Raw genomic sequence first — 22,519 nt, 5'->3', positions numbered from 1 at the left:
TTGCACAGCAAATTAGATAACTACTGCTAGAGAGAAATAATCACACTTCTAATAGATCATACAGCTACAGACACTAGTTCTCATAGCTTGGGACACTCAACCATATGTGAAAACACATTTCCATCAAAGTAGAAATACTGAAGACGTCAAGCTGGTTGACTAAGTCATGTTCTTATAGGATGATAAAAACCAACACAACTGAAAATTAACCATTTCTTTTTACAATTATATACCAGGACTTGATGTAATAAAAATATATTTGGTTGATTCACACACTCCAAAATAAATACTCTTAGGTAACCTTCAGCCTGAAACAAGCCTTCATTTATTGACTACTTACAGTACAGTGATTTTGTATCTGAGCTGGTAATCAAAGATGGTTATGTATTAAGTGAGAGAAGACATCATCTCTCTTCCAGATATCACCTCTCAGAAATCTGGGCTAATTCAATTTTAAGAACCAGAACTGCATCTCCTGGTAACTACGTGGCAGTCATCACCTGAGAACAGGAACAAGGCAAATAAAGTATACAGGATTCTGATTCTCCTACACAGGTGCACGTAAAGTTAGTTTATTAATGACTACATTTTGAAGCCAGCCATTTTGATCCAATATTTAAATAACAAGCTGTTTAATATTAAAGCAGAAGGTACTGCCACAATGTGACATTAATACAGCTTTATCCATAAACCCTTCACACAATTATACATTAAATGCTATTTTTATTTAAGCAAGGCACCCCCTACTTCTTCTAAAATATGGGATGTGCTACCCCACTGAAAAAGCAAATGAGGAGACTTAAATTTTTTCCTATCTAGAGCTGGTTTAAATTCAAGTGAAGCCATTAATGTCCTTACCAGTCGGGACTGTTCTGATATGTCAATTCACAGTTTTGAGACTAACAAACCAATACCCTTAAGGGTCACCCAAAACCACAAAAAAAGGGGGTGTCCATATAACTTTTAAGTTGAGACTAGAATTCCCTCCTTAAGTACACAGGAACCAATGTTAATGCCTTTAGCACAAGGCTTGGAAAGGCAAAACATTCCTAAAGACATAAAACTGCCAAATTGTTGTCATTTACACTCACTACCCTGTGGGGTTTATTTTTTGTTTTGACTTATTTTTAATTCTTACCCCTATCTAAGTAATCAAATAGACCTAAAATTAAAACTACTCTGCCAAACCGTAATGGTTCAAAGGTCTGAAACCTTTCCTTGCTTTGGTGAGTATTTGGTTAAAATAACTCAATGTTTTATTCCATGAGAAGTTTTACATCAGAGCTCTGAATTCATAGGTAAAAAACAAAACCTCAACCAGATCATTTTTAAAATGGGAGAAAGATTTTAAAGGACAGTACTGAATAAAAACATGTAGTCTTTACAATGGGTAACATGTCCTCTGTGAAATCAAACTGTTTAATCATATAAAATAAAGACCAGATTTGTAAATCAGACCCTAGACAGTTTAAACAAAAATTTAAATTTGTGGTTTTATTTCATAATCCCAAACTGAACCTTTCCTTTCTCTTTCTAAACAGTCCACTATGGAATTATTCTTATAAGTAATTAAGCCCAAACCCCAAAATCCTTTCTCTAGCAGCTGCTGCTAAAAAACTGGAGCTTTATATCCCATGTCCAAGAAAGATGTGCAAATGAAATGCTTCTTGCTTCATCCTGAAAATAAAACGAAAAATGTTGCACATTTACTCAAAAGAAAAAGTACTGCACATGTTCTCATACCATTTAAAATTACAAATTCAACCACTTTTTCTTACTGATTTAGTACAAGTTATGTGACAGATCAATTAAGTTAAGGTGAAGAAAATTCAACAGTTAGGCATTAGTGTTTGCACCCTGATATAAAGGTAGTAGATTTTCAGAACTGAGCACACAATATATTTTACATAAGATTTTAGCTAATATAAATATTTAACATGACAATATTGTGAGACTTCACATCCAAAAATAGACTATGGGGCTAGCCCCATGGCCGAGTGGTTAAGTTCGTGCGCTCCGCTGCGGCAGCCCAGGGTTTCTCCTGTTTGAATCCTGGGCGCGGACATGGCACCGGTCATCAAGCCACGCTGAGGCAGCATCCCACATGCCACAACTAGGAGGACCCACAACTAAGAATATACAACTATGTACCGGGGGGCTTTGGGGAGAAAAAGGAAAAATAAAATCTTTAAAAAAAAAAATAGCCTATGAAAACTATGGTAAAGAAACACCCCAGGTGTTTTCAAGAAATCATTATAGTTAAGTGTCTCAAAGGAATGCACCACATGTAGAAAAATGATTACAATACGTTAAGATTTTTATGGGGGGAAAAGACATCACGTGACATTTAGTCAAGGGAAGGGACATCAAGACATATTTAGATGTGTCACAGGTTAAGTTAACTCTATGAAATCATGTACTTCCTAGGACAACCACTTTCATATCACCATTTTAGGGAAAGAAACAGTGGTACATTCAGTGTATACATCCTGGTTTCAAACGTGTTATTCTAACCATCTTAATATCTTAGAACTGAGGAAATGTGCTTAAACTTTATGGGAAGAAAAGCTAATGCAAGGCACATTTTCAGTATATTATGATTTATAACTACAAAAGGTGAAAAATTATTTTTAGGCACATAGCATGATGCATGTTGGGAATGATGCCAAGATTTTATATGGGAAAAATACTCAAAGGCACTATACAATCATAACTAATTCTATTGCCCAGAAGAACTTCATTTCTTAATCTGATGCTTCAATTATCATGATCAGTTTGATCTTTATTTAAAAGAGAATGGATTCCACTATATTACAAATTAGTGAGTTAATGATTAATTTATCAATTGAAAATAATTTCTGCAATTAAATCTTTCAAATTTACCTTATTATCTGGAGTCCCTGGAAGTCTTATTTTCCTTTTGGACATGAATTCAGGAACAATTCAATATACCTATGGTCTGGGAATGACCCAAAAAAAAGAGATTCATTTTAAAAATATGAAAAGGCAGAAATAATACTGTAGCCATTTTTCTGGTACTTCAGACAGAACCTCAAATCCTTTGCCCATTCCCTTCCCTAATTAAAAACAAACAAAAAATCCTACCTAACTCTGGATAGAAATATTCAGGATAAGTAGCAAATAAACGGTTTTCATTATATTATAGTGCTTTGTCCTTTTTACTTTTAATTTAATAGTATTAACACAGTGCAATTTTCCCACGGAAAAATTCCAGGCAAACTCCAAAAGAGAGAAAGGCATTTGTGAACAAAGACAGACATCAAAATTAACAATGAAAACTATGGGCAGCACTTACGAACATGCGACCGATCCTTGAGCATGGCTGCAACAGCATCCTCATGGGTATCGAAGTGCACATCAGCTTCTCCAGTGGCTTTCCCACTGGAACTGTATTCCATGGTGATTCTAACAGGCTTCAGTGGAGCAAAAAACTAAACAATGAACAAAGGAAGCCAAAAGGAACAGAATGGTATGAGGCCCAATTTCTAGAAGTCTGGTAGCTCTGCATTTTTCTTTTAGACTTTGATTCATACATCTGCTAAATTTGTTTTTAGGAAATCTCTTTAAGCAAAAAAATAGATACACATCTATCATCTTTTCTGGCTTTTCTGATTTTCTTAGAACTCAGAGTTACATTTCAAATATCTATTCACAGAGAACTTAAACTATAAATATAATACTATACAAATAGTTCTCAAACTTTTATTTTTATTTTTTTTAAGATTTTATTTTTTCCTTTTTCTCCCCAAAGCCCCCACGGTACATAGTTGTATATTCTTCGTTGTAGGTCCTTCTAGTTGTGGCATATGGGACGCTGTCTCAGCGTGGTTTGATGAGCAGTGCCATGTCTGCGCCCAGGATTCGAACCAACGAAACACCGGACCGCCTGCAGCGGAGTGCACGAACTTAACCACTCTGCCACGGGGCCAGCCCCTCAAACTTTTATTTTTTATACCAACAAGGACCACTTTTATTATTCCTCCCACACACATCCCTCCCTGTTTCTAAAGACTGTCCATCAAATACACTTCATTTCATAATAATTTATTTTTATCATTTTTTAATCAGACACGTACCTGATAATTAGTTTCTTATAAGCACTACCACACTGAGTGGTTATCGTTCCAAACCAAAACAAAAGAATGTAATGCTTTAATGAGACTGTGCAACCTTCATTTGGGTAAAGATATGATTCCTATTAGGCTTTTTGAAATAATAAAGACAACTCTGAGGCCCCACTACTAACTGACGACTCTGAGTTTGGATCCACCTTAAGTATATATGAACCTCAAGTTCATGAAGTCAATAAGGGCTTTGTTGCTTTATCTTTTCATTTCATACAGTGCCTATTATAAAATCAAAATATTCTTAAAATTCCTTTTCTCAAAAATTAGCGAATCCTGGGGCCGGCTCCGTGGCCGAGTGGTTAAGTTTGCGCGCTCCGCTGCAGCGGCCCAGGGTTCGGATCCTGGGCGCGGACATGGCACCACTCCTCAGGCCACGTTGAGGCAGCGTCCCACATCCCACAACTAGAAGGACATGCAACTAAGATACACAACTGTGTACAGGGGGGGTTTGGGGAGATAAAGCAGGAAAAAAAATAAATAATTAGGGAATCCTGATGCAAGCAGGCTACATGGTCTAATGAAAGCTCAGGGCATTCAGGAGTACTGGATTCCTGTCTAGTCTATAACTGCTCTGTGACAAATTCTCTCTGAGTTTCAGTTTCCTAAACCCAAAAACGAATGGGTTGAACCAATTTAGAGAAAAACCAAACTTTCTACTTTGAATGCTAAACCTACACCATATCATTATGCATCTATAAAATCCTCTTATCCATTACACATTTGACCTTAAAATGTAATAAACCCCACACTTTTCAGCTAAAGAGAATAAAATAAGCCTCCACAACCATGGAGATGCCATCTTACTGTCCAGAGATACTCCAGAAATACTGTATTTTCCTCTCTGCCTTCCCCAAATTAACAAGTTCAATTTCAGAACTTTTGTTCAAACCTATTGAGATTGGATATCTTACTGCCACACACGTTTATAATGTCTTGGGCATTGGCTTGGAAAGGCAATCCTCTCATGTGGACAAAATGTAGTGAAGATGCAGTTCCAAAATCAGCAGTCTCTGGAAGCTTTTCTGACATCTCCTTAGGCAATTCTGAGAAGTGGAACAAAAAGCACTGTCAAGAACATAAAAGCTTCAAGAGTTATTTCCAGATTATAATTAGGTCTAACATTTATGTCAAAATTCTCAAATCCTCTTGAACCAGTAAGGAAGAAGGGCTTTAATTTTAAAAGCCAAATGATCTGGAATTTCTGCTACCTGACAAATATCACCCGAACACCCATAAGGATTTAGTACCTCAAACTACTACCAGATTACAAAAGAACATACCTTTCCGTAACAACAGAGAGAAGGAAAAGTGATTATGAATGAAAAAAATAAAGGCAAGAGAAACTTTCTGGGTTATTGGCACTCAAAGAAAAAAAAAACGAACAAATATGGTAACAATAAATGCTAGGGCACCAGTTTAAAAGGATTTCTCAAACTTCAAATATTCCAGATGTTGCTTTGGGGTTAGGAATCTAAGGAGTACTTAAACACAGAGGTAAATAAAACTCCTCACTTTAGTCAGCTTTCCTACTCTCTACCCACATCTTTTCCCACCTTAGTTTAAATGTTCACATTTTACTTCCTTTTATTCTATTTGTGCCATCCATCTTGCGATACAGAACCTACAAAAATGATTAAATAAAAAAACCTTACAAAATAATTAAGTCCTTCTGCATATATTCAAAGTCCCTACTACATTCAAAGACATATTAAATCTTTAACTCAATTCCTTTGTCCTATAACCTTATAATTTCATACAATATGGTCATAAAAAAATATTTTAATAAATATCAAAACATACAAGATAGACCCAAGGATTCCCAACAAGAGGCACATCCTTACCTACTTCCTTCTCACTTTCAAAAGCTGTCATGGGCCGAATATCCTCATTTACTTCGTGTTCTTCAAAGACCATTTCTGGCTCAGTTATATACTTAGCAGTAAGAGAAGATGCCATTTTCTTTCCCTTATGAGAACCAACGTGTGTTCGAACCTCATTCCTTCTGCTTGGAAATATCTCTATATATCTAGTCAAAGCAAAAATGAATAGCCACAAATGGTCCAAAGCAACTTTACACTGAACTCATTTAAAATAAAACATGCATATATAATATTTCCAACAGCTATGAAACATAGATGTCCAAAGATAACAGGTGGAGGCAAAAGTAAGAATGGATATAGATCTTAGCCCATGAAAAAGTACTCTCGACAGAACAGGTCACTGCTTTAATCTCCCCCTCGCACCCAAGATAAGTTTCCTTCACATACATTTTAACAGTATTTTCTACTGTTTTGCTTCATGAGGACAACTATGCTAAGGCTAATGGTGTGCATGAAAAGAATTAATTTGGTAAGAAGGGTTCTGTTGCTTTTTACAGTTGGTTAACAATCTCTTGAAGCATCAGTTCAATTCTGTGAAAATTATGTATTTATAATTTTATACGTGTGTAAAATATTAAAAGTCACAGTATATGAGGACCTAACTTCCCCCAGAACTTCGCTAAGAAGCTAATGAGAATTCATGAACTAAATGTCAATTCTGACTTACTATCTGCTTGGCAGGAGGACTATTTATTAAATCCAAGCTTTTGGAACTAGTTTTCTTTTTCTCAACACTGCTTATCCAAATTAGGCAATCAAGCTTGAATTGTAAAAATTTGTATTTACAAACCTATAAAGATTAGATGGGCACCACTTCTTAACTTATTGAAGATTTCTACACTGCCTTAACATTCCCATATAAAAACAACACTGATGTGTTCCAAGATACACTATAAGAAAATATGAAGAGTACTAAAAGAAAATGGAGTGGGGGAGTGCTTTGCATACACTTTTTTCACTGAAAAAAAAAACTTAATAAAGACCTTTGAACCAATTCTATAAGTTGATCTTGAAATACAATGGCTTTGGAATGACTTTTTGTTTTTTTAAACTTTAAAGGAGTCAAGTAAAAAGGCCAGAAAGCAGCAAAACAGTGATTTAAAATTGACACTTAAGTACTCCTCCAAAGCTTAAAAGTTAGAACACACATGAACCCACCCATCACTATGTGCATCCTCATGGGATGTGATATGCAGTGTACAGCATCACCTATAGAGTAGTCATATAAAATGTTAACCTGAACCAATTTAAGACTTTAACTCTGACTTCCAGTTTTCAGGAAACAATAGAGGATACAAAGCAACAAGTTAAATGACACTATGAGGAAGCAATAAGATAAACACAGAAAGTGAGACACTGTACAGGACAGCTGACCCACTTCCTTCAAAAGTCAATTGCATGTAAAAAGGAGGGAATGAAAAAACAAAGGAGAGGATTTGCTCTAGTTTAAGAGAACTAGAGACATGGCAATCAAATGCAACATGTGGACCATGTCTAGACTCTGGTGCAAAAAAAAAAACCACAACTGTGAAAAGACATTTTTGGTATAACTGGGAAAACATGATTTTGGACTGGCATTAGATAATAAATTATTGCTAACTTTGTTAGATATGATAATACTGGGATCATGTAAGAAAATATTTTTAGAGATGCATACTGAAAAAACATGCAGCAAATACAACAAATATTAATAATTTATTAATCTAAATGATGGGCATTTGACAGCTCATCAAACTATTCTACTTTTCTGTGTTTAGATAATTTTACATAGTCATATTACAGCGCATTCATCAAAATGACCCAATGTCTGATACTTCTGCATGATCAGCATCAGCTTCACTCACCGGTTACCAATCTCTTCCCTGTGTTTCAACAGGGCTTGGCTGGCCATTTCTGGTTCTTCAAACTGCACATAGGCTTCTCCTGTTTTTCTTCTCCCTCTGTAGTCCATGACAAAAGTAATGTCTACTATATTCAGTCCTAGGACACCAAAAAATTACTACAAATTAGTCCTGCTAACAGGTGCTTTTTTATCCTTAGAATTAAAACATTCATTCACATACTATCATTTTTTTTTTTATTTCATTAGTAAAATTTGGGTGCTGATTTGCCAGTCTCAAAGCTAGATACATGCCTGATGGGAAGAAAACTATTATGCAGCCAAAACACCTAATAACACCTACACATCCATATTTCCAGAATATTTAGAATCCAACCAGTCCATCTGAAACACACAATTCTTTTTTTTTTTTGCCATTAATTATATAGTAGGGGAAATAAAGATTTAGACTAACATCACTACTGATGGTGCATATTTTACAGCTAAGAATTAGACGATAATGCTTTTAAATCATCTAATTGCTACTGTCTAAGACAAATAAGGCCACTCTTATGAAGAGGCTATTTTCCTCAATAGTAAATAAACCCACAGGAAATCATTTTGAAATCTGACATCCCCCAAAGATCCGAGTAATAGGTCAAAACACTTACATAATCTATAAGACTGGAAATCCGAGTGAAGAGTTCTCCCATAAAGAACCAATATAACTACCTGCAGTTACCCAGGAAAAGGGTCACCTGACACACAGACGATAACAACGGGGAAAAAAATATGAGGCCCCAAACATGACATAACTGAAAAGCACCTGCAAAGAAGTCCACAATGTCTTTCTCATTGCAACTATAAGGAAGTCCTCTCAAACGGACCACGCCATCATTTACCACAGGTGAAGATTTGACCTGCAGGCTCTTCATTAAGGCATCTACATCTTCATTGTTTATCTCATATACTACAAAGAAAAAGCACAAAAGATATGCAAAACTTACATAACAAAGAAAGAGACCATTTAAAAAGAATCACATTTGGTAGATTATCCAAGAAGTTAAAAACTAGTACATTTCATCTTTATATACTTCTCTGGAGAAAATAACAAATGACATTTATTGAACATTTACTATTTGCTGGGTGTAATTCATTTAAACATCACAACTTGTGAGGTAAACTTGATCAACATCCTCATTTTATAGATAAGAAAATGAAATTATCTCTGTACTTCATTTTACATCTTATAAAAGGGTGTAGTCATAATATCTAACTACTTCACTATTGTTAAGGATCAAATGAAACTGCCTTGGAAAGCATAAAGTCTAATGTACTGATCCAGAAAAGGCAGAACGTGCCTTCACATACCTTCCACATACCGCTGCCCCATGTACATGCGGTGCTTTTCTAAGGCTTTTTGCACATCCTGCTCTGATTCCATTTCAATTAAGGCGTCACCCCTTCGCTTTCCATCTCTATTTAAGAGGAAGTGTATTCCATTCTCACCATTGCGGATTCTGCAGTCTAGAAGTACGTGAGCAAAACCAATTAAAACCAGAAATCAAACTTTTACCTCAATTATACAAGTCACTGGAATGCAATCTTCAAACAACAAAACAAACCAGGAACCAAAATACCTGTCACATTCCTTACACAAACCGTCATCACTGAAGCCATGCAAATGCTAATGAGGTGGTAGTCTCTAAAATGTTCCGCATGAGAAGGATAAGCAAACCTTAGCACATAAGCTTAGGATCTGATCATTAAATGGCAAATCAGGCCAGGTTCAATACAAAATGTATTCTATCCCTCCCAACGCCTCTACAATCATTTTCAAATCACTTAAGGAATTTAAATATGGTTCGGTTTATGCATAAGTGTCTTCTTCTGTTACAATCAAAGCCATGAGAACTCTTAAATATCTCCTATAAGAATAATTTCGCTACCATAATTTAACTTTTCCCCCTTTTCATTACTAAGGAAAGACATCCTTATACTGCATACTTATAATGGGAGCAAGCTGAAGATGTCAGTGGCTTTATAAAATGCTTGACGCATATACTATTATGCACACTAAGGTACTTAATATATTGTTACATCATTTTACAACATTTAAGGTAGCATCTTCTAAAAGTCTCTTGAGAGGAGAATTAAAAATCAGTCAGACAGAAACTTAAAAAATCAACCACACATGCCAAACATGTTAAGGGAACTATTATCACTTGATATCAAGTGATCTTGTATTCTAAATGTATGTATTCATAAAGAGCTACTCTTAACCTATATTCTCAATAACATATTTCTACTAACAAGTTTGGCTTTTTGATACGTACAAATTAAAACTTCAGAGAAACTGGTTTCATACCACGTAGTTTTAACATGAAATTTTTTGTTGCATTCAAAGTCTTTAAACCAGGTACTTCTCACAAATGGCACACATGGTGCACTTGGTATGCATATGTAACCAGCCAGAATGAGACAATTCCCAACCATCAAATAAGAAAGATGTCTACAGCATAGCCTAACTTGGATTTTGTGCAACTACCTTTTACTGAGACAAAATTACATATTTAAAACAGACATAAAATATACCTGAGAAAAAGTTAAGCACATCTTCTATAGTACACGACCATGGTAATCCTTGAGCTCGAATGAGATAAACATCATCCACATCCTGTCCTAACTTGGATGGCGCCACTTCATACTCAGGGAGAGGTGGAAGGTCTTCCAGGTAGGTCGTTTTGGACTCCTTCCAAGAGAAATGAAGAAATGTAAAAATATCTCTCTGACAACCTACTTAGAAAATGTTTATTTCTACAAACTAACGCTCTGGATGTTATTCTTAGGGGACAGTTACTATTTCAGAGGCAAGAAGTAAACTTCACAAATCTAACTCATCCTCTTTTGGCTTAAATTGTACATCCTAAAGCAACGAGCAGGTATATCCTAAGGGTTTGGCAGGACATAAATTTTATTCAGGGCTTGTTTTTAAATTCATCAGTCCCAAATTACACCTAATAATATTGTTTTAGTTAAGGCAGGGTAAGAGAGGTCCCTTCAATTTGACAAATATGTGAGTGTCTCCTAATCACAGTGGGCCATGTGAGGCCCTCATCTCAAAAAGCTTAACCCCTAGGGGGCTGGCCCAGTGGCACAGTAGTTAAGTTCGGCGCCATCTGCTTCAGCAGCCGAGTAAGTTCGAGGGTTCAGATCTCAGGTGCTGGACCTACACCACTCATCAAGCCATGCTGTGGCGGCATCCCACGTACAAAATAGAGGAAGACTGGCACTAATGTTAGCTCAGGGCCAATCTTCCTCACCAAGAAAAAATTTTTTGAAAAAAGCTTAACCATTTAGACTAGGACAAACATACAACACAAAATGCTTTAAGTGCTGTTATTATAAGATATTATAGGAATTCAAAACAGAGCACTAACAGAAGAAGAATTAAAACATGCTATGAGATGGGCCTTGAAGTAAGGCTAGAATTCTGACATGGATGTATAACGGACAGGGCATTCCAGTTTGAGAGGCAAGGGGAAGAAGCAATATGAACAAAAGCCCATTTGCAAAACAGCAATAATCCCATTTGGCTAAACGGTAGGGTACAATGAGCAGCCAAAGAAGATGAGCCGGCAAAAGGAACTTGGTACCACATAGCAGAGAGACTTGAGAGTTAAGCTGAGTGTGTGTCCTTAATCTGGTGGGCAAAGGGGAGTTAATGAAAGACAGTTAGGAGTGGGTAAATCAACAAGACAGCAGGCTGCTAGGAAAGATTCATCTGTCAACTGGTATGTCAGACCAACTGAATAAGGAAAAGATCATAAAAGGCAACAGCAGTTATGTGAGGTAAGAGGTGCCTGAAACATACCTAAAGAACTGTATTTTACAAGACTAAGCAAAAACTGGTATTTAATAAGATTCCAACAAGCGCTGCAACCATAATCAGAGAAGACAACTCAGGTTTTAAGACTTGCGCTCGGCTAGACTAAGGAAAGAGATTTTTTTGGACCATCCCACTATTCACATGAAGACCTACGTCTAATTTTAAGGAGTTAATGATAAATGTAAATCTCTAGCAGAGGTCTAATACATACTTAATAACGCAACAAGGACTACAATTATCAACATGGGAAGACAACTCAGGCTTTAAATCAAGTGACTTGCACTCCATTGGGCTAAGGAGAGAGAGACTTCACTCCTTTGTACGTTCCCATCATTTTCATGAAGACTCGTATAATTTTAGGAATTCGATGATAAATGGAAGCATAGTGTGTAACACTAGCAGAGGCTCAACAGATATCATCAGTCAATTTAACAGGAAAAAAACAATCAAGAAGAGAGTAGCCAGCTCGCAAAGGCTTATTACACACAGTTTGTGTTTTTAATAAAGGCAACAGTCCCCATTTTCCCAGAATTCCATAAGCACCATAAGCTTTTACAGAAAAGGGCAGCAGAAGTCTTGGGCCAGGATTCAAATCAATTAGCTCAGCCACTGGCAGACGGCAGCTATGCTGATTAGCCTCCGGGTTTCCTTAAATTCAAGGAGAAACACAAATTGAATTAAGATAAATATGACCCAAGGCATCAAGAGTTGGGCAAAGAGTGTGCTGACATTTCCCAGATGCCACGTAACAAGGAGAAAAGAAAGCTTTCTACAAGGCACAAAATATTTGCAATCTGAGTTCTTAAAGCATACGCTGACTTTAAAAAAATAAAAATTTAAAGAAACTGTAGACTCTCCCCCGGGTCCCCCAATCTTGGCCTCAGCCCTAGACGCCCCCTCCCCAGGGCCCCTTTCCCCCAACAGCACAGTCTCCAAACGTCTTCCCCGACGACGGCGACCTATGGTCCTAAAGGACCTTCTGTCAGAGGAAGCGGAGGTGCAAAGGTGACCTTCAGTAAACTAGGGCAGCCCGCCTGTCCCCAGGGACACAAGAGAGAGCACAGAGCTGAGGACGAGCCTCGGTCCCCACGAACCCAGCCCACGCAACTGTGCGTGAACCTTCCCATCAGAGGCCCGCGGGGCGCGCCGAGGGCCGCCCAGGCCTAGAGCTCCGGCTGCACGGAAACTCCCAACCATCCGCGGGGTCGGGCCTCCCAACTTCACAAGCAGCGGGCGGGGAGCGACAGGGATGCGTGTGATGGCGTCAACAGCCTCACAAAACCTACCATGGGCCGGCGGGAAACAAGGCCTCAACATTCACCCCCAGCCACACTTACACTGCCCCACCGACCAGAGACTCGAGAGGAGAACAAAACAAGGAGAAACCCCGAGGGCTGGCGGAGCGTCCCTTGTTCCGCGGCCCAATAGGAGGACTGGGCGGCCGGGGGGCGGGGGTGCGGCGCGTGCCGCGGCTCCCCAGGCGCGCACGCGAGGCGCACGCGGAGGGGAGCGGGGACGCGTGCGCGCGGCCGGGGCAGGGTCCCGCGCGCGGCCCCCCGCGGCTCCCACGTACCTGGCTGTAGCTCCGCGCCGGACCCGCGGCCGCCGCCAGCGACTGCGGCAGCAGAGGGGCGCGCAGGGCCGGGTAAGAGGCGGCTGCCGCAGCGGCGGCGGAGGTGGCGGCGGGGGGAAGCCCCGCCAGCCTCCCGGCGGGCGCAGGCCCGGTCTGGAGGCCACGCGTCTGAGAGGCGGCGGCCGCGGCGGCCCCGAGCAGCAGCAGCAGGCGGCGGCGGCCCGAGACGCCCGAGGGGAAGGAGCCGGGGGCCGAGTAGAAGGGCAGGCAGGCGGCGCCGGTGCGCCGGCAGCTGCTGCAGTTGCAGCCGCAGCCCCGGAGCAGCGCCCCGAGCACCCAGCGCGTCCCGGCCATGGACTCCGGAGGCGGCGCAGGGCCTGGAGGCGGCTGCTGCTGCAGCGCGAGCGGAGAGGAAGTGGAATCCAGGGCCGGGAGGGGGTGCGGGCACATGCGCCGCCGACACCGCGGCCAGCCGCGAGGCGGGGCGGGCGGAGGCGAGCGCGCCGCTCCGCCCGCTCTCCGCCCTTGGGGCGGGGCCCGGGGCGCGCTCCCCTGGGCGCCGTGCCCGGGGTTCCTTCACCCGTGGAAACTGAGGCCTAAGAGGCCGAGGCGCGGGCCTTCGCGCTCTGTGGAGGGCAGACCTGGAACGCCAGTCTGCTGACACCCCGCACTGTCCCCCGGAAACACGTGGCGGGAGGCCAGAGGGGCTGTTTGTGGAAGGCACTGTGATACTGTGGTTATAACAAGAGCTTGGGATAATATCGCAGGGGGTTGAGTACCCCCAAGCTTAAGATATGTGCAGTTTCTGTCTTTTAAAATGAAATGTGTAGACAGTATACGCTGATAATGTATATGACAAAGATAACTCCTCCCCTAATGAGTTAGTGTATTAACAAGTGTACAGGCAGAGATTTGCAAAAGGACTGGTTGTGCGGTTTTCCTCTTCTTGTGGCCAGGACCGGTCTCAGATTTAGAGGCAAAAGGGAGAAAAATCTTTTTCTATCTTTTATCTGAGAGTAAAAGATAGAAAAAGCTAAAATTTTGAAACTTTTTATTGTGGCAAATCTCAAAAGTGTAATGAAGTCTAGAATTTCAGAAATTATCGACATTTTTCTATCTTGATTCTCCTATCCCCATCACCACCCCCCCCAAATATTTTTTTCTTTGCTGGAATATTTTAATGTAAACCCCAAAGATCATGGCAATCACCCTTTAGTATTCCTCTTAAACTGATAAGGGCTTACAAGAATTAAAAAGTACTGTGACATTCAGATTAGGTTGTTTTGAATTAGTCGAGACTTTTGCTTTTAAAGTTTGATTTGTTTACTCTGGCCTACGTTTAGGGAAAGGAAAGTTCAGTTTTTCACAGAAAATCCCTCCCCACCAAAAAAGCAAAGACCAGGAAAAAAATCTGGTTGGCTTGGCGTTTTGGACCTGGAGTATCATAGAGAAGGGGATTTACTCATCTGCGAGATTTAGTAATCCTAGAGCTTTTTTTTTTTCCTCTAAATCTCCCTTTCAAGAAGGAAAGTGGATTAGCCCTTCCTAACAGATTATCACTATAAATCACAATTTGTGGACATGTTGGGGATTCTGCCCATATTTACTCATGCCTTCATTTTCTTAATAGTTGAAGCCGTCCTTGATAATGTGTAAATCTGAATGGATTAGAAACTTAAATACATAGACTGAAACCTTGCAGATTATAATAAGGAATACTACTTAAGTATTAAAATGGAAAACTTTTTTACTTCGAGGAACTTGGGAGGCAATAAGGGAGAAAAGAAACTAACTTAACTTTGGACAATTATTCATTCATCTAACAAACATTTATTAAGAGCTTTTTGTGTTTCAGGCACTATGCTATGGATGCCCTGTGCATTCAGGGATATGATAATAGGCTTACAGACTAAATATCAAAGTGATGTTTAGATTTATATATGTCTAGGTTATATCAAGAGAGAATAGCAAGTTTTGTAAACTGAAACGAGTGACTTATGGAACACCAGGTTTTAAAAGTTGTGTTAATAAATATTATTTTATTAAAATAAAATAACTATAGCCATCTTTAGTGCTAAACTTTTACTATGGAAATAAAAAGACTCTTAGACAAAAAATTTACATTGAGAGACTTCTTGACTAGGATGGTGACAATGGAGATAAAGAGGAGGAAGATTTGAGAGATTCTTTAGGAGGTAGAATCAACAGGATTTGAGGCGTAGACAGAGGGATAGTGTTTTCTGTTATTGTTATTTGGAGTTGGGAGGGGTGGATGGGGATGACTCTTCATCCCTTGGAAAGTTTAGAATTCAATATAGATACATTGGAAGCAAATCAACCCCATTTTGTGTTAAGCCAGAGAAGTCTGTCCTAAAAAAATTCACTTGGGAGGTGTTAGGATAAGTGGAGGTGCTGGTTTGGATGAGATGGCTAGGACCAAGTTGAGAGTGAGAAGGGAAGGCAACCTAGAAACAAGTCTTGAGGTACTACAACATTGAATGTCCTGAAGAGGAAAATGAACTTGCAAGGAGAGAAAAAAGGAGCAGCAAGAGAGTTAAGAACAAATTAAGGAAAGCCAGCTGTGTTCCTGGAAGGAAGTAGGGAGTATTCCACAGTGTCAAGTCCTTACTAAGATCAGTACTTACTCATCAAGTGAGATGAGAACAGGAAAAAATGTCTTTGATTCAGTGCTGTGGGAAGGCTTCGGTAACCTTAGCCACAATTATTTGGCGTAGTGATAGCAGAGGCTAGAATAAAGCAGAGGTGAGGAAATGGAGATAGAAGTGCAAAATCGGTTTGATTTTGTAGCTGAAAAAGGGGGTAAGGAAGTATAGGTCAAAAGTGGGTTTTGTTTTGCTTCGTTTGGAATAAATTGGGTGAGATTAGAGCATACTGAAATAATGTTGAGAAAGGATTCAGTTGATAAGGATTTAGTTGAGCAACCAGGAGAAAATAGACACAGTTGATGTGTGGGTTCCTAGAAGGGTGAAAGAGGGTAGGCTTCAAAACTCAGATACAGAGATTAGCTTTAAATAAGAGAGCTCTCCTCCACCTTTTCTATCATAAATTAGTCAGAAAGCCCGTTTTTCTTCTGGTATGGCCACTTAGCACTTACTACAAAACTATATACAGAGTAGCACTGACAAAGTGTCAGCCTACTTCTCTGACGGGTTTCTGAGGTAGAGCTGGTCTAAGTTGGTGAAAAGAAACACTACATTTAGGGGAGAATGAGGAGAAGGAAGGAGAAAATCACCTCCCATCGCTAGGAAAGAATGTTCAAAAGAAGTCCTCTTAGCTCTAAAGAGCACATTATTGTGAGCTGGGAGAGGAGCTGGAAGGAGATGACTGTTCTGATTACTAATAAATAGATGAAGGCACTCATTTTATTGTCTTCGCCCCTCAATTCTCAGAGGTGAACATACTTTTCTTCTGATATGCAATGAAGTTGAGTTAATCTCAAAGGATCCCACCCCACAGCCTTCTTTGCATTTGAAAGAAACAAAAAATCATGAACCATGGATGTCAATAAGCCTAGGGTGGCAAAAGGAAAAGGAATTGAAGTCAAGTGCCATAAAGAAATGGTGCCCATTTGTGTAACCTGTGATTAAGGTGCTATTCATCATCCAAGATTAAAGGAGGAAGTTTATTACGTTGAGTAGACACAAGGGAACTTCAGGAATTGGAGCCACCAGTTACTTCCAAGGAAAGACAAAGAGATGCATTTTATCACCACTGTCACTGCTTCATTCTTTTATCTGACGAGAAAAACTGATCCCCTGGAGCCACAAGCTCAAAAGATTTGTTTTTGCTGCAGTGATGTGTTTCTTAGGTTAGCTTTGTCAGTTGGCTTATATTCACTATTAACAAATCCACACTAACCAATTTTTCTGTCTTTCCCATAGACTGCGTTTGGAAAACCCTTCTGTGAAGTAATAAAATATACCTATTTGTCTTCAACACATGACAGACCAATAAATCTGTAAATACTTCAGCTTCACTTATTAAAATAGGTCTTTGGGAAAGAGAGTAGCTGATTAGTTATTTAAAGGAAATTACTATCAAATAGTAATTTAAATAAAAATTAAAAGATTATATTAATAGCCCACTTTTTTCCCATGCCAAGTATTTTTCAATGAACAAGACTAGAAATGTGAACTATATTCCTGAGGGAGTTTTCAAAATACAGTGTTAACACGATTATTACAAGGAAGTGATTTACTCCAGATAGATGAGGCAGTCACAAAACTGAATTCTCTATGGATGCTGAGTCAGTACTACTGTATAAAGCTCACATTGAGGGTTTATGGAAAGTGGAATGATGGGCTACAGCATCCTCTGGCCATGTTTACAAAGATAAGGTGGTAGTGTTTTTCACCTACTGAGAGGTAGTCGCATCATCTAGCTTTTCTTAGGAGGGCAAAAGCTAGAGTGCAACCGGAGCCCAGGGCTGTGGGCATCAAGTGACACACACAAGGTACAAAGTAACAAGAAGCCTTTGTTAATAGGTATTATTCTGAATAATCATCTCTTTAAAATAGGTAATACATGAACATAGTGTTTTAAAAAAAGTCAAGCCATGCAAGATTATATCCACACACATGCACAGGCATGTGCACATGCACACACAGAGTAAGGTTTACCTCTAACAAAGATAGGTACTGTTACCAGTTTCTTGTGTATCCTTTCAGAGATGGTCTGTGCAGTGTTTCATTACTTTTAGATTTGGTGATCTTGCTCCACTTGGGATTTTGGCATGTTTTCCACCTGTTACAAAAAGATGTTCTGAAGTCAGTGTGTTCCTAAATTGAAAGCAAAAGGAAAAGAAGTGCAACAGATAAATGAGATCCTGTGTCGCAAGAAACAAAGGACACTGAGGGGAAAGTCATGAAAGGAAAAGATAAGTATCCTATGATATGTGGAAGAATAATTTTTCCCCCTCTTTAACAGCATAGCTCAATTAGGAAAAACATAAGACTTCAAAGTCAGACACTGATAAAATCCTGGCTGTGGCAGTGTCTAGCTGTGTGACTCTGGTCATTACTTAATCCCTCTGAGCTTTGTTTTCCTAAATTATAAAAATAGACATAATATTAACTACCACATAGAGTTGTGAGGTATCTGGCACGTAGGAAGAACTTAATAAGTGGTGACTACTATTATTTCTTAGATGTTATTTAAAGGAAATGGTTATTGTATTTTAATGCTGTTTCTTCCCTCTGATTCCATCTCAGTATTTACTTTCTTAATTGAAATATAATTGATATATAACCACTTCGATATTTATTTGTTAATAATATATCTAAGAATTTAAGGCAGGGGCCGGCCCGGTGGCACAGAGATTAAGTTCGTACGTTCCGCTTCTCGGTGGCCCGGGGTTCGCCGGTTCGGATCCAAGGTGCCGTCATGGCACTGCTTGGCAAGCCATGCTGTGGTAGGCGTCCCACATATAGAGGAAGATGGGCATGGATGTTAGCTCAGGGCTAGGCTTCCTCAGCAAAAAGGGGAGGACTGGTAGTAGTTAGCTCAGGGCTAATCTTCCTCAAAAAAATAAAAATAGAAAAGAATTTAAGGCAGCTTCCTCACCAGGAAAATAAATTTTCCTTGGAAACAAATTATATGGAATTAGAAAACACCAATCTGAAGGTTAAGCTCTAAGAGGCTTGTTCAAGCACATCTTAGGGTTTAAGGCAGATACATACCCTACTGGTCTGAAGGACATCAGAGGAATGAGAATCACCACTGTAAAAAGATCTTAAAAGTGCCTATTTCTTATATACTATATTTAGTCTGTTTTCCCCACTACATTTTAAAAAGGCTCTGTATCATAAAAAAATCTTTATATCTATCTACCTACCTGTCTATATGTAATATATGTGTGTATATATGTTTTTATTTATATGTATTTATTTTATTTAAAATATATATGTATGCACACACATATAAAGGTATATAACATATGTTATACATAGACCTACACAGGTTTTGCTCAATCAATATTCAATAGATGTTTTTTGAATTAAAATCAGTAGACTGTTTTTATATGTATGTGTGTGACTTAAGGGATATAATGCTGGTTTTATAAATAATACTTCTATTTGGCCAAGAAATAAGAAAAATGAAAAATCCAATGGTAAATTGGACATTGGATAGGATATTTTTCCAGTAAATATAGAAACCTATATTTTCTAATAATCTTCATATGTATTTTTAATTTGACTGGATTTGTTGGCTCCATTTATAACAAACGCTTATTCTAGGCTGCTAGAAGTACACATATGATACCTTATTTATACTGAGGTCACTTAAGCCAATACAATACCATTATCATTTGTAGAGTGGCATGGAAATGATTCACCTAGCATATAATTCCATTATGATCACTTGTTGTACTTCATTTACACAAAATCAACTATTCTACCTACTACTGTAATCACAAATTAATCTTCAAGATTTCAAGGGAAAGCAGTTAACTGTAATCCATGGGGGCTGCTTTCTAGGTTTTTTTCTTCAAGCGAGAACATGGCATAGTTGGAGCTATCACAAGAATTATCCCTAGAAAAACCCAAGAAGATAATTGCATTTCCCCCTTCCCCCCAGCTCCACTCCCATTCCATGCCACTTCTTACAACTTCATGGACATCTATGTGAGCTTCTAAGTCTCCTCTCCATTCAGAATTTGTATGCTGGACTATATTTCAACAGCATTCCCTCCCCTAATGTGATTTGGCCCTTTGAGATATTACCTCACAGTTCTGTTTGTTGTTTTCACTCATTACAATTTCTGTTGGGAACAGTTATCTTGAAGGCTGACCATGAATCTGACCTCATACTTTAGTAAGATCATGGAGTTAGTTAGGAGTTGTCTATTCTGAGAGTCAGTAATTTCAGAAATATTTATTAATGCGTTCTTTGTACTACACACTGAGGAATATATAATGAAAGTAGTTCTTATGTTCATGCCTCTCACAGTCTAATAAGGAAAACAGATTTTAAAAAATCAATTGCAACACATTGCAATTACTGCTATAACAAGGTATATCAGGATACCATTGGACTTCAAAAGAGGGACACTTTCACACTCTTATGGATCAAAAGATGACTTCATGAGAGTTGACACCAAAGATGGATCTAGAAGGAATCAATAAAGATTAGCAAAATGAAGAAGGGAACACTATCCCAGGCAGAGGGAACAGTTTTTACACCCCAGAGGCGTATCAGGATCTAGAAAATTCAAGGAATTCCCAATGGTTTGTGGCAGGAATACTAGCATAATAGGAATTTGGAAAAGACTAATAGAAATCAGATCATTAAAAAAACCTCATACATGCATCATAAGAAAGTTGAACTTTATCTGGAAAATAATGGGGTACCCATTGAAGTAGGAGAGTGATATAAGCAGATTTACATTTAGAAATTGGACTCTGGCAATAGTTTGGAGGAGCAATTGTAGGACAAGAGACCAGATGTAGAGGGCAATGAGGTAATTCACAGGAGAAAAGACGCATGCCTAGACCATGAGAGCAATTTTAAGAGCTATTTGGACTACCTATGGAAATCTTACTATCCTGAAAGTGTCGTCTGTAAGCCTTATGGCAGCCCTGGGCAAGGGCTGCCAGCGAAAGGTCAAACGGAAGGAGCCAGCAGACATACATCAAAAGTAAAGGCTTTAATCCTACTTGTCACAAACTGGGGAAACATCAGACCAAAAACATAACTTTTGCTATGTCAGAGGATCATAAAGTCTTTGGGTTAGAAAAAAACTTTAAAGTTATTGAGAGATTCTAATTCAGTGTTTGAATCCCCTTTACTATACCCGGGCCAAGTGGGGGTCCAGCCCATGTTAAATAACTCCAGTGAGAACAATCCACTATTCCCTAAGAAAGATCTCAAACATTTACTCTACTGTAAAAAAAGAAAACAAACAAACAGAAAGCTTTGTAGGGACTTGCAAATCAAGGTTCCAGGCGCTGTCCAGATTTTCCATTGACTTCACTTAAACTCTTTCTAAAATTCATCTCTGTGGTGATGTATAATTTATATGAAGGGCTGACTTTATGGGAAGGTAATAAAAGGAAGCTATTTCCTAAGTAATGTCATTTTGGGGGCCAAGAAGCAAAGCTTCTCCTCCCTCAACCACCCCACCACAAGCTGTCATAGAGTCTCAAATCCCACCATTAGCATTTCTGAAGAAATGGCACATTAAACTAAGTCACACTAGGATGTTAAATGACATCAGATTGATTTCATCCTGACATTGGGGACCCTGGAAAGTACAGAACCACTAGCAAAGGAAAGAGCACTAAAAGTGAAAAAGAGAAAAGCAACACTAAGGCAAGATGAGCCAGAGGTTCCCAGTGGTCCACAGACAGAGATGCTTGGTTGATTGCATAAGAAGGACCTGGAATATGTTCAAAGTACTGTTTCTAGGACTCCCCCTCGTATTATTTTGTCTCGATAGATCTGGGGTGGATTCCTGGGGAATTCTGATATGCAGCTAAATTTAGGAACTGTTAACTGTGAATCCACATCACAAAAACCAAAACAACATGACTCCCACCTCACATAAACACACAGAATCAATGTCCCTACTCTGCCTAGGGCCATCTTGGTTTGCTCATACAAGGCTCTTGTTCTAAAGTCTCTAAGGTACAGGTTATGGGGAGAATCATTGGCACATTAGGTGCCTGATGAAGTGTGCAACTGACTTTTTAAAAGTTTCTAAGTCTACTTCAACAACAGTAGGCTTTCAATGAGGAAAACTGTGCTGATGAGTACAAATGATACGTAACACTTTGCTTTAAAACTTCTTTTGGCAGTTGCAATATCTACGTTTCTTAGGATTTGAGTTTTATGAATTTGTAACAAACATTAGGTCATTGGGCCTCGTGATAGCTTTGTGAAGTAAGTGGAATGTTTTAGTTTTGATTTTTATTTATAAAATGGACAAGGGGTAAAAATGCATTGTTATGATAGTGCAGTGACAAAAAAGTGTTCTCACAATTATAGTTGAAGCACTCAGATAGAAGATATAAAAACAATAATTAGCATTTGTTTAGCACTTTACAAAACTCATTCACATATTTGATTCTTCTAACAATTCTGTAATATAGGTAGGATAGGCGTTGGGATACCAATTTTATAGACAAAGACTTCTCAAGACTCAAAGTTTGAGGGATTTTCCCAAGGTTTATAAGAGTATTCTAAGTTTTT

General features: G+C 38.9%; 1 protein-coding gene across 10 annotated transcripts; it reads right to left on the bottom strand.

Annotated features, from left to right (window-relative positions):
- Positions 1-302: 302 nt before the first annotated feature.
- Positions 303-13,988, bottom strand: GRSF1 (G-rich RNA sequence binding factor 1). Of its 10 annotated transcripts, none has more exons than XM_070263744.1 (11): positions 13,310-13,805; positions 12,280-12,384; positions 10,443-10,599; positions 9,219-9,374; positions 8,674-8,817; positions 7,873-8,008; positions 5,990-6,174; positions 5,070-5,191; positions 3,317-3,452; positions 2,884-2,959; positions 303-1,677 (listed from the first exon to the last, which is right to left on the bottom strand). In XM_070263744.1, exons 2-10 carry the CDS (start codon positions 12,280-12,282, stop codon positions 2,910-2,912), a joined length of 1,089 nt encoding a protein of 362 aa, XP_070119845.1. In that variant the 5' UTR covers positions 12,283-12,384; positions 13,310-13,805; the 3' UTR covers positions 303-1,677; positions 2,884-2,909. The 10 variants fall into 10 exon arrangements, 8 of the variants coding, with proteins under 8 accessions (XP_070119845.1, XP_070119844.1, XP_070119847.1 ...); XM_070263743.1 differs by having other exon boundaries at positions 12,293-12,384; positions 13,310-13,800; XM_070263746.1 differs by lacking the exon at positions 13,310-13,805 and adding an exon at positions 13,074-13,280 and having other exon boundaries at positions 12,293-12,384.
- Positions 13,989-22,519: the final 8,531 nt, after the last annotated feature.

Source organism: Equus caballus, chromosome 3 (assembly GCF_041296265.1).
Source record: "Equus caballus isolate H_3958 breed thoroughbred chromosome 3, TB-T2T, whole genome shotgun sequence".
NCBI lineage: Eukaryota > Metazoa > Chordata > Mammalia > Perissodactyla > Equidae > Equus > Equus caballus.
Note: the sequence above shows the minus strand (reverse complement) of the source record. Positions and strands in the feature narration are given on the sequence as shown.